This window comes from Halyomorpha halys, unplaced genomic scaffold (genome assembly GCF_000696795.3).
Source record: "Halyomorpha halys isolate HHAL.00 unplaced genomic scaffold, Hhal_1.1 Scaffold1280.1, whole genome shotgun sequence".
NCBI classification, from domain to species: Eukaryota; Metazoa; Arthropoda; class Insecta; order Hemiptera; family Pentatomidae; genus Halyomorpha; species Halyomorpha halys.
Genome location: NW_027106955.1, coordinates 94134 through 107449, shown reverse-complemented (window position 1 = coordinate 107449; position 13316 = coordinate 94134). Strand labels below are relative to the sequence as shown.

Here is a 13316-nt window from a genome sequence, read left to right as displayed (position 1 = left end):
TTTTTAGAAATTCGTACTTTCACGTTTCTAGACAGCATACGTGAACTGAATAATTTAGTGAAGGGAAAAAAGCAAATCCTACTTTTCACAACAGAATTTACTCATTTTAAATATTTTAGTACACATATATTTGCAAATGTTACTGTTGACCATAGAATATTTTAATATATATTTATTTCATCGAATTCAATTCATTGATTATGTGGTTGAAAAAATTAATTTTTAAATATTTTCTGCAGCTGTCAAAAACTTACCGCAGACAAAAAATTAATGTGATTCAGTAAAACGACTTCTGCTGAAACTTCAAGAAATTAGTTTAAATTAATTGATTTTGTTCCAACTTTTTTTTTTAAACTAATAAACTTTATTCCATATACAACAAAAAATCATTAAATGCAAAACATTTTAAATTATAAATGCTACTGATCCTAAAATAATCGTTTTTACACAATACATTGGGTTAAAATTCGAAAAAGCATATTTTTTTTTTAAGATGGTCAAGAAAAACAAAATACTATCTATATATTAATAGCAAACGTTTCAACCCACAATATGGTTTTACTTCGTGGCTACAATGGATGTATAAAGATGCATCGACTTTTTATTTTAGCCCAAAGGAATACTTGCAATGTCGGCGAAACGTTGGCAATTTTAAAACAGTTGAAACTATTTTGTTTTTCTTCTAACTCATACATGATTAATCACTTATATAGAATTTTTTATTATAGCTTCTCTCTCTCAATTAAATACAAATCTATTGATGATAAATAAATTTTATACATTATGAACTATCAATGGCATATCCATAACATATGAAAGAAAAATCATCTAAAATTATGAATGAACAATACCATTTTTCTGTTTTATTATGGTATAATAATTAGGCAACTATAAATATTATAGTTATTCATAGAATTTTAAACAGACCTTAAATCTTTCTGATAATTTCTTTTGCAATTAACTTACTATAAATGTCAGGGGTTTAAATTTAATAAAGCTTGAAAAGATATACTACCTCAAAGTCTATTTATGTCTTTCATAAATTAAAAAAAAAATTAATAGCAAATAAAAATTCAATGCTATAAATAAATTTCAACAATCATGATAAAATCCTACTTTCCTCCTTCACGTCATCAAACTGTCAAAGTCAATTTGTGAGAGTTAAATACGTCAGAAAAAAAAAAACCTTTACGTCCATTTTGTTTCTAACTAAGTCCCGACGAACTTTATTCATAATTAACTTAATCTGAAGTATGCCATAAAGGAGTGAAATGTTTGTCAAAAGTTTTCAGTTCATCTGTTGAATAAGGACTTTAGTTCCAGTTCAACTTTCCTTATACATAGATTACTCAGAATTTCAAAAATTTATTTCAGCATATCTGTTTTTACAATAAACTCATTCATGTTAGAAACAAATAAAGAATACTAGCCTCAATAATAATACAACAAAATATGTTTAAAAAAAAATTATAACTCAACAGTAAAAACATTTTTTTAGAATAATTACGGGATTTCCAAACATTTTACCCTTTATGGGATAAATAAAATTATTGGACTAATTATCTTTAGAAATGTTGAATTCATAAGAAAAGAAGAAAAACTAATACAAAGTAAAAGTTAAAATGCACTTTATATTTTATATTTAAATTACTTTCTTTTACTGACGTGGGGTTGTGGTTAATAACAGTTGCATTATTATATGATTCAATTTAAAATTTAAATAGTATGGTTAACATCAAGGTCTCTCAAAATAGTGTTACAGTAATTTTTGGCGCCCAAAAAAAAAAAGTTGAATTTAGAAATCTAGTTTAAACTGTTAATTTTCTGTAACCTTTTTTCTATCTCCAAACCTTGGAACATAAATAAAATGTCAGTTTATCAATTGGATTTTTTTTTAATATGTAATTTAAAAATTTATTACTTTATTGTATATGATTTATTTACTTATTTTATTTTATTATTTACTTTACTTGACTGCAACTCCAGAACACTAGGCATTTTGAAAAAAAAAATTCCAGAAAGAAAAATTGGAAAGAATTTCTGTTTCTCTAATTTAATGATGAACAAGCAAAAGGTTTTCCGGAAAAATGATAGAAAATCTAGTTGATTTTTGAGATAAATTTGTTAAAGCTAATTGTTAATTTATAAAATAAACAATAAAGTTAATGTTTGTTTATCTTTCATTCACTCCATAGTCTAGAATTTGATATATTCTAATCCAAAACATAATATTCTTCCTTACCTTAAATTTAAAATCAGCTATTAATAATAGGAACTTCACAGGAAATAGTAACTTACCTGTAAAAAAAAAAAATTAGGAATTAGGAATAAATATAATATCAAGAAATAATTATTATATAAAATTATACCATTTTGGTATTCACCTTTAACTTCCTTCTTATTTAATGGCGTTGATGACAAACAAACTATTTTTGATTCATGTTTTAGGTTATTTTATTTATATGGATTTTTTTAAAAATCTTCACCGTTATATCTGTTATATTTCTATGTCACTTTTTTACTTTTACATTAGCTTAACTTACTGTTTCTTTTTTTTAAAAAAAGGTTCACTGGAGTCTATAATTAATTAACTAGCATCATTAACTACCCTTGAAGTTTTATAGTATTAGTAAATCCAATGCTGCTTTTTTAAAAAATTCAAAAGTAAAATTAGGAATACATATTATCTGTAGAAGGATGAGGGTTATATTTGAGGAGGAAAAATAAATACATTTAAATAGTGTGGCAGGGAAAAATGAAAATTTCTTCCTAAGGATAAACTCTTTTACTCTCAAAATTAATTTTCTTCTACTTCTATATGAAATATTTTGTCATTCCTTACATGAGTTTAAATAAATAAACTCATATCGAAGCACATAGGTAGGGAATTTAATATGATTGACAATTCATTCATTTTTTCATAACAATGTACCTGAAAACAATTTTTCCCTGAGCTATATGAAAGTTTGCATCAGAAAAAGCGGAGGAGGAACTTCCATCAGCTTTTAAGATAATTAAAAAACAAAACTTGACTACAAAGAAATAATAGTTAGTTATAAGCGAACTTCTAAAATTGTTTACATATAGAATTAAAATAATTAAATTATGTACATTCTCGATGAGTGAGTTTTTATGAAAAGAACTCACTTCAAAGAAAGTAAATAATAGTGAACTATTATCAACATACTTTTGTTGGAATTGATGAACACCTGACAAAAATCATTTTTAAAAATCACAGTTTTTAAGGAGCCTTCTTAAATATTTTTTATAAAGAAAACATATTTTTTATTAAAAAAATATACTTTTTTTATAAAATTTTCAGATAACAATTGACTAAAAAGAAATTATTGTCAAGTTAAACAATTTTTCTTCAAAAAAATTTAAGTATTGCATAAAAAGAAATAATAGTGAATAATTATCAATATAGGAAGAAGATAGTTGACCATATGAAGTAGATTGTAGGAAGATAGTCTGGGTGGCGGTCTCAATAAAGGTATCAAAATATTAGAAGAAAACTATTTATTGCTAACCAATGTTTGACCCCACTTTGAAGGGCTTCGTCAGGACTGTCAAATCGAAACAAAGATGAAAACTATGTAGGTGTTACAATCTGATAACCCTACAAAGTGGGGTGAAACAGTGGTTAACAATAAATAGTTTTCTTCTACTACTTTGATACCTTTATTGACCACCACCTGGACTATCTTCCTAAAATTATCAATATACCTTTGTTTAGTGTAAAAATTAAAGTAGAGAGTTAAATATAATAATTTAAAAAAAATTAGGTTATCTTTATATTTACAAAGTTATATGAAAAAAAAAAACAGTACTAACCAACAGATTTTGCTTTTTAAGATTGATAAGAATAGGTTTTACATCTTCTAAGAGATGTTAAAAAAGAAATGAAAAGTCATTTTTTGGGGAGGTTTAGCAGGGCAGGGAAGGATTGCCTTTTTTGTGTTACGATCTCTTGTGAGATTATGACATGTTGTACATCGACCAACCTAATTGCTACAATTGTCTATTTCGAACTAAAGATAAGTAAGGCTACCACGAAGGGCGAGAGTGGAGGGTTTAACATTGTTTTTCAATTTCAGGTGCTTTTTAAATACTAATCGATTTAACTATCTTAAAGTTTCCTCTTCCCGTTATGAGCTAATATTTCAAAACTGATATAGAACCGTCACTCTCCGGGGGTCTTAGCTAATTTCTTTAATTATTATTGACTTACTTTTGTTTACAAGAAAAATTGAAGGAAAACGAAATAGGCTCTCAGCAAATGGTTCTTTGGCTTCTAAAAGGTTTCACCAAGGCTGCTGTCAATTAACAAACTATAATTTACTATTATCTTAAGGCCAGAATTTCCTGGGCCCAATCTAAACCTGCTGGTATAATGTAAAACATGCTTTGACGTCGAATATGCTTCAACATCAGGACTGAGCATGTTTAAGTCAGAAGAGAATATAATTTAATATTGAGGAGGTAACACGAACTACAGATGGGTTTGAATAAGTTAACAATAATAAGAATAAAATTTAATTTCCATAAATATTACATATGTACATACGTCTATACACTTCTAAAATACAAATTACATACAAAAATAAAATTGATGAAGTATTAAATTTTCTTTGAGAACTATTCCTTGAATCCATCAACAATAAAAATACTATTTAACAATGGAATTTTTACAATAAAATATGTAATAATGTTCAATTGAAACATATCACAGCCTTCTATGGTGATGAATACAGTTCAAATATATTGATACTAAACCCTATTTTTGATTGCTCTTAACTTCATTTCTATTTTTTCAAGACCTAACCTGTAAAAAGAAAAAATATAACATTTATTATAATTTTTTTTTCTTTGAGGATTGTTGAACAAAGTAAATAAATAAACATCTATATTTAGGTGACATTTAAAGATTTTATTTTCTATATCGTCATGCCCTTCAATGAACATTAAAAAAAAGAAAAGATTTTCTTAACACTAAAATGTACAGAATATATTGGGTTGTAAAATAAGCTCGTAATGTTTTTTACTGATTTCAATAAAAACTATAAAAAACAGATTCTTGTAAATATTTTTAATCGATTATATATGACCCATTTTGATTTATAACATGTTGCCATCTTTCAGGGTAATTTTTAATTTCGCACTCTTAGAACTTCTCAGATTTCTGTACAATGAACTCCTCTATGTTCGTTTTGCAGTCCTCGAGCGAATTAAAGTGTTTCCCGTTAAGAGAGTTTTGAAGGGCCCGAAATAAGTGAAAATCTGTTGGGCAAGGTCTGGTGAATAGGGTGAGTGAGGGATCACATCCCAGCCAAACTTCAATAATTTCTGCTGGGTCTGCAAAGACATGTGAGGGACGTTATCGTGAGGGAAAACTAAGCCTTTGCAATTAGCCAATGCTGGAGCCTTTTGCTCAACCGCTGCCTTTAATTGTTCCAACTGGGCACAGTTCTGCGATATCCTGTGTTGTAGATTGAGGGTTGTCTGTGACCAATGCTTGAATTTGGTCATCATCAACAGTTAAAAGACGACCTGAGCGCTTTGAGTCTTCCAAGTCAAAATTTCCGGTTCTGAACCGAGTAAACCACTTACAAACGGTGCTTCCTCCTAAGGCATCATCGCCATACACACTGCAAATCTTGTTATCTGTGCAGCGACTTTTCTTTTTCGGAAATGAATTTTTTCTCTTTCATTTTGAGCAAGCAAAATACCACTTAAAGATAAGGAATCTTGGTTGAAACCTTAACTAATCCTTTTTTAGAATATGTAAACATTATTGACCAAGTCACCATGATTTTATAAACATAGAGAGGATTAAATTGAATAATTGAAAAATGCTATGAACTTATTTTACAACCCAATAAAAACAAATTTCTCTTGCCCAGAATATAATGCACATGCCAACAACTGTTGTGGTAGAGACCAATTTATTGTGCCCGATCTCATGTAATACTGAGTCACAAGTTTCAAAATGGCGATTCTATTAAAATCAATTTTTTTTCTAAATTCCCTCTCCTAAACTCGATAAAGTTGAGAATCAAATGCGTGTTACATATTGAGAGAGATATAATCCGACAAATCTTATTCTAATTAATAAATGATCAATATTATACTAGCTATTGTTTTATTAATATAAATTCAAAAATTGGCATTTCTCATAATTCAATCAGATACTCAAAATAACAGATAATGGGATAGAACTTGAATACCTGAGCATCCTGTCATAACCTACTCCTCTCTTAGTCTCTACTTCCTTGATCTGTTCTTGAAGAATCGGGACAAATCTCTTCACTAAATCAGGTGCTTCAGAGGAAATTAATGTGAAGAGTTCGAATAATTGCCGTGAAGACCAAGCAAGGTGTTCATGACATAGTGATGAAAATACAGACATTAGTGAGTCACTGAAAAATGAAAGAATGATTTTTTTACAATATTCTTCAGTTTCTTTTATTTATGGTACAGGGTATAAGTTTATGGATTTAATATTATAGGTAATTAGAGAACTGGAAATTCCTATACTGGAGAATGCTGTTTCAAATCCAAATTGATCTTGGATTGATTTTATACACAGATTGGTTTTAACATATATAGTTTACCAGAACCTTCCTAGGTTCCTTCAGTCCTAACCTAGTGGAGGAACTGATGGTATAGAAATGATTAAAGTAATCCAAAAATAACATAACATAAATAATGAAAGATTTGCTAAAACAGATTATTATCTAAAATTATCATTTTGATTTTAATCCTTTTATGAATATATACTTAATTCAAAACACTAACTTCAAACAATGCTAATTTACACAAAGTTCTTTTATTGATATACAAAAACAACTGTTAGTCACAATTTGACTAAGTATTTGATACTTGTATTAAGAAAAATGAGCAAGTTGATAACTCAAAAACAGACATCTTGCCATGTAGAAATTAAAATTTCCACAGGTGAAGTAATAGTCTCTACTTCTATTAAAAAGTATCTAAACTAAAGGATGATATTAAACAAAATATATGTGAACTTTCATGAAAAATTATCATAAAACACTAAAGCAGAGCAGGACTAATGATAGATCCTCAAAAATAGAGTCATGAAATCTGAATGCTGCAAGGGAATGAAACTCAAATAGATTGATGACATTTCTATGAAATTTCTCTCCAAAATTTTTATAATAAAGGCAGACTAGGTTAATAGGAATATATTGAAAAGGTACGTGTAAACAAATTAGCATAACAACTAAAATAATTTTACTGAGGTAAAATCTGTTAAATTCAAAAGTAAAAGTTGTCTAATTAAGGTAAAAAAATAAATAAATATGTATATATAGTTGACTGTAAAGATTTAAATATAAGAAGATGGTCAGGGTTGCGGTCAAAAAAAGAACAAATAGTTTTAAAACTATTTTAATGTCTGACGTTTCGCCCCACTTTGCAGGGCTTCATCAGGGCTAAAAAGATACAAAAAAAAAAGGAAACTGAGAATATTACAACAATAAGATACAATAAGGTAATTTAAGCTAAGATAAATATTATGTAAAAATAAAGTGATAAGAAATTACATATAAATAAAAAGAAGGAAGATATAAAATAGTATCAGTATAAAATAAACTTGAATAAACAATGATAAGAATAAAAAATAAGTAACAATGGCAAGGGTAAAAATTTTTTAAAAATACGTAAAATATATTTAAAAAAAGTACCAGAGATGTACATAAAACAAAAACAATATGGGACAAAAAAAAATAGAGATTAAATAAACGTCTTGAAAGAATAAATATAAATAAAAATAATAATATTAAATGATAATAAATGAGCAAAGAACAAATCAAGACCACCTACCTGTTCAAAGCGAATGGTTGAACAGAAGGCAACAATAAAGCGGAAGCGTGGAGGAGTGGGGGAGGAGGTGACCAGCCGTTTAAGGGCTATATTTCTATTTCAAATACGTCGCGTATACAGGAAGTAGTCATAAAGATATGACGAAAAATGAAAAATAATAAGAGAGAGATACAGAAATATGATAATAATAATAACTATAATAATTTTCTAATTTAGGAATAACTAAGTAAAATTAGAATGATACATATCGTTACATTACAAGTTTATTTTATACTGATACTATTTTATGTCTTCCTTCCTTTTATTTATATGTAATTTCTTATCACTTTATTTTTACATAATACTTATCCTAGCTTAATGTATCTTATTGTTGTAATATTCTCAGTTTCCTTTTTTTTTTGTATCTTTTTAGCCCTGATGGAACCCTGCAAAGTGGGGCAAAATGTCGGACATTAAAATAGTTTTAAACTATTTGTTCTTTTTTTGACCCCAAACCTGACCATCTTCTTATATTTAAATAAATAAATGTTTAACTGAACATGTATACAATAGTGAAAAAACATGGGAAGTTAGATCAATAAGAAATTTTAAGAAAAATGTCTCCCTTGCCTCCCCTTGCAACAACACAGGGCTGAGAGATAGCCCCCCAAGATATTTATACAAGAAACTGAGCACAAGTGAACTTTTAAAATTACAGCAAATTCAAACTGTTTAGATGTTCAGTCTTATTTTTTATAATTGAAAATTTCTAGTGCATATTACTGCTACATCTATGTTATGTAACTTTATTATCAATTAAATTAAATTAAACATAAAGTTAGTAAAAAAAGTCTACATACACCACAATATAAATTCATTTATGAAATAGTATACATTATTATGTATTAATTAAAGTTATACTTTATTTTTTTCTATTAAATAAAGGTCTGAAGAAGGTTAAATTATGCTTATAATATCATTTCAGAATACATACAAAACCTTTCATAATAAATGTCTGGCATTGTTTGTTACAACCAATAGGTCTACATACACCTTGATTTAATCCTTTGAACTTAAATAAACATTTAATTTGTTTATATTCAAAGAGGTTTTCTGTAGAATAGAAATTTTTCGAGAGATTAGGCAGTAAATTGTTGATCGTAAAACCGCAGGGAAATCATTACGCAAAATTAAGAAAATTGTTGATAAAAGTGTTTCGACGGATCAGACTGTTATTAGAAATTATAATACAACAGGTTGCATTGCAAGTAGGACTAGATCAGAGCAGCCAAAAAGCTTCAGTGATATCATGAGCGTGTTATTTTAAAAAGTGTTCATGAAAACCCTAAAATAAGTGCTCTTACATTAGCTACTAATTTAGTGTGGGATTACAACATTGGAATAACACCTCAAACGCTACGTAATTCACTAAAACAAAATAATCTTAAAATCGCTAGGAAGGCGCGCATATTAGCAAAGTTAACCGAGCTAAACGGTTGGCATTTGCAAAAAATTACCTTGATAAGCTTATCAGTTTTTGAGACAAAGTAATTTTCATGGATGAGTCTAAAGTTAATATTTTCGCTGCTGATGGCAATGTTAAAATGCAAAGGGGAACAAAACCAACCCATAAAATTGAAAAACTTATGCCCGACAGTTAAGCACGGAGGAGGAGGGATCATGGTTTGGGGCTCTATGGCTTCAGGTAGAGTAGGCAACTTGAAGATCATCGAGGGAATGAAAGATCAATATATATATGTAGATGTCCTAAAACAAAATCTGCGACCCAGAGCTACCAAGTTAGTTCTAGGATCAAATTTTATTTTTCAGCAGCATAACGATCCTAAACATCGTTCCAGAAGAGTCGAAAAATGGTTGCAGTACAATGCTCCAAGTCAGTTAAGAACTCCACCACAATCGCCTGACCTTAACCCCATAGAGCACTTCTGGCAGGATCTTAAAATGAGGCTGAGGCATTACAAAATAAGAAATAAACAGCAACTATGAGAGGTCCTTAAGGAGGAGTGGTTGAAAACGGATCCTTACTTTTACAAAAAAAAAGTTAGCACAATGAGTAATCGTTTCAAGAGGTAATAAAAAATGAAGGAGGTTCCAAAGGTCATAAGACAATTATTTGCGTTGATAATTATTTTGTTATAAAATGCATATATGCCGCGAATGCAGACTTTTTTTGTGAAAACGTATTGTTACTTTTTCTCTATCATTTTCTGTTGTGTTTGTATAATTTTTAAACAACTTTAAAATGTACCAAATTAATCAAAAGGTCCTGTATTTAAAAGGAAAAAATAAATAAATTGTTTCATCTGTTTTTCACTTTTTCTTTTAATCCACTTTTTTCTGATTAATAATAAGTGTATGCAGACTTTTTTTACTAACTGTATATGTACGATGTATGAAATCATAGTTTAGGCAAGAATATTATATTAGATTTAACTTTGATTTATCCAAATAAAAATCAAATTAATGATGATTTTATAAAATAGAGTTGAATGGAAAAACCAAAAGGATCGATGAAAAAGTTCGAATTAGTCAAGCTCAAATTAATACTTAATTAGCCATAAAGTGTCGTACTTACCCCAGCATATTACTGGTTCTAATCAGCTGATTATTCAAAATAAAATTCAACACGGTCCTGGCCAGGGCGTGTACATTTGACTTGTCATCGCAATACATGACCACATCACACACTCTTTCTATACTAATCGCAATAATTGTGTTCATTACATCTTCATTTGTTTTATGCTGGCTAGCAATTTCTTTTATGAACTTCAAGGCCTATGTGAAAGAAAAATATTATTTATAACAAAAATTAAATGAAACAGGTGCTTGTCAATAAATTAGTAATTTATTAGACCAACAAAAGCAGATATAATTATAGATAATATATCTACATATTAAAAAGGTAAAAAAAATTACAGTTTTATAAAGTTAAACCATTATTTAATTTCTTATTTATTGAGCTTTAATAAAACAAGTATAACAAAACTTGTACATTGAAAGGATTTCGTAAAAACTAAGAAGCTTGAAAAATTAATGAAACTAAATTATATTCATTCATTATTACTTTCATTTATATATTGAAAGAATTAACCATCTTTCATTGTTAGTAGTAATGAAAAATGGATAAAAATCAACAATGAAAGAATCTTATTATCGATTAAAGGGGAAATATTTTCCTAGTTTGAAAATAAATTTCTGAAAAAAAGACTAGTAAAATATCATTGGACCAAAACTTTCAGAAAATTAACCTTCTAGCACATAAAGCTATAAGAAGGTAACAGAAAAAAAACTTGAAATGCTTAAATGAACTAAATTTAAAAATAAATTGAGCCCAACTATAATGAATTTATTGACCTTTTTTTTCATTTATTATAAATATAATTCAATATTTTATAATTATCTTCCTAAAAAAATAATAAACGAAGATGACTATATAAATGGTAATACATATATCCAAGAACCCTAAGTCTTAATTGAACACAAAACCTACAGATTGAAACACAATGGACAAATGGAAAATGAATGACAATTCTCCATTATCATTCTAGTTTTCTAGAACAAAGCCTCAACTAGAGACCTTACAAAAAGGTTTGTTCCAATCACCTGTAGTGCCTGAAAACACAGGCTGGAGCATGTGTAATACAGTTTTTCCATTTCAAAACCTGTACCCCACTAGCACCTGCAAGTTCAACGACAATCAAAAAGTGGTCGTTGAAACGAGTCTTGCATTTGAAGCATCAATATCCGATATGATTGAGTGAAAAGTATCAATATTCTGATAACATTGGAATGATGAAAGTATTAATATTCCTTCTGACATGATACTTTACAGATAAAAAAAAAGAAAAGAGATTCATAGGCTCGAAAATCGTGATTGACAAAATTTCAAATATAAAACTCCCGATGAGGTGTAGATAGTTGACCGTAGATTACTAATTAGAGAAGATGGTTGGGGGGGGGGGGTGCGATCAGCAAAGAAAAACATAAATAAACAAAAAAATATTTATTTAAAGCTTCTAATTGTATAAAAATTCTTTCGGATAACATTCGTTTAATTTCGTTAAATGAAGTCACAGGCCCAAAAATAGAGAACAAAATGTCAAATATGATATATTCAATATTATTTAAAGAGAGTTTCAATAACACTTATCAATGAACAGTGTCCATACAAATATAGTAAGCATTACACTGAAAGTATTGATTCCACAAAATATGGAAATAATCAAAATGTCCTTAGTTTCAGTTAGGGACATGTGATACAAATAAAGTATTGATACCCAACATTATTCGATGGAAAATATTAATATCTCAACAGCATAGGATGAAGAATATCGATACTTATTTTCTCATTGAAGAGGAAAAAAAAAGTCACAAGCACAAAAATAATCAAAATATTGTCCATCAATTCCCGATATTCAGAAGACTATCCTATCCTACTTAATGAAAAGTATCGATACTAGTACCACAAGTATCAAATGGGAAATATCGGTACCACTGTTGAATGGAAAGTATCAGACAGAATATCAAAAGCATCAAAATGTCTCAGTATGTTTCACAATAAGATAATAAAGAAAATGAAGATTTTGAAGTATTAAACAATCTAATCTCTACCAGCACTGTGAAGTTTAAATATCCATCAATTAATTCTTGTGATGTAGAAAGAAGCTTTTTGCAATATAAAATTTTAATTTGATATAACTTACCTAAATTTTACAACATGGGGATTATTTGTAATAAAAATTTTTAGTAAATCCTATGTATATACATAAAATAAGCTGTTTATTAAATATTTCACCTTTTATGTTAAATGCTATATTTAAAAAAGATCAATTTCCTTATTAATCCAGATTAATAAAGATCCAGATCCTCGTTATGAAATATACAGTAAGGGGAAGTATTACCACTACAAATAATAAAGATATAACTGTTTTGTAACGAGTAAAAATTAATTTCAACTTAAAGTAGGGTGGTAAAAGAATGATGTGATTGCACCACACTATTTAATTTTATAAATAATATCTTAAAAATTTAATATTTCACATGACACACAAACCCGATATAAAAAAGTTTTTTTATTTTAAACAAACTAAAATATGATATTCTTATAAATATTTTAAGAATTCTTACAGAAAAGGCAAATTCATGAGCGATCCTAGATTTTCTCTTTAAGAAATTGTTGCAGACAGCATTTACAACCAGCCTCCTAGATCGTTCATCAAAAACATCAAAAGATGAGACCAAAACAAATTTGCTACAATTAATGGAGTTGTAATTTTGAGCATTCATACATCGTGGAATGTAGGTTGCTATCAACTCTTTCAGTATCCTTGCTATGTATAGATCACTCTCAGGGTCTAGAAAACATTACAAATATTAAATAATAATAAATTACGAAGAAACTTGAAAATTAGGGCATTCATAGAAGATTGGCCTTAGCAGGCCAATTTTATCAACTACAAATGTTAATT

The 13316-nt window shown here is 28.2% G+C and overlaps 1 protein-coding gene across 1 annotated transcript in view; it reads right to left on the bottom strand.

Annotated features, from left to right (window-relative positions):
• Positions 1-4551: 4551 nt before the first annotated feature.
• LOC106689109 (protein MMS22-like) overlaps positions 4552-13316 on the bottom strand; it is a 26830-nt gene continuing 18065 nt past the window's right edge. Inside the window, exons 18-21 of the mRNA XM_067045248.1 lie at positions 12976-13202; positions 10424-10623; positions 6228-6419; positions 4552-4825 (exon numbers count right to left, since the gene is read on the bottom strand). Of these exons, the coding sequence (XP_066901349.1) occupies positions 4771-4825; positions 6228-6419; positions 10424-10623; positions 12976-13202 (674 nt within the window). The 3' untranslated portion in view covers positions 4552-4770. The remainder of the gene's footprint in view (positions 4826-6227; positions 6420-10423; positions 10624-12975; positions 13203-13316) is intronic.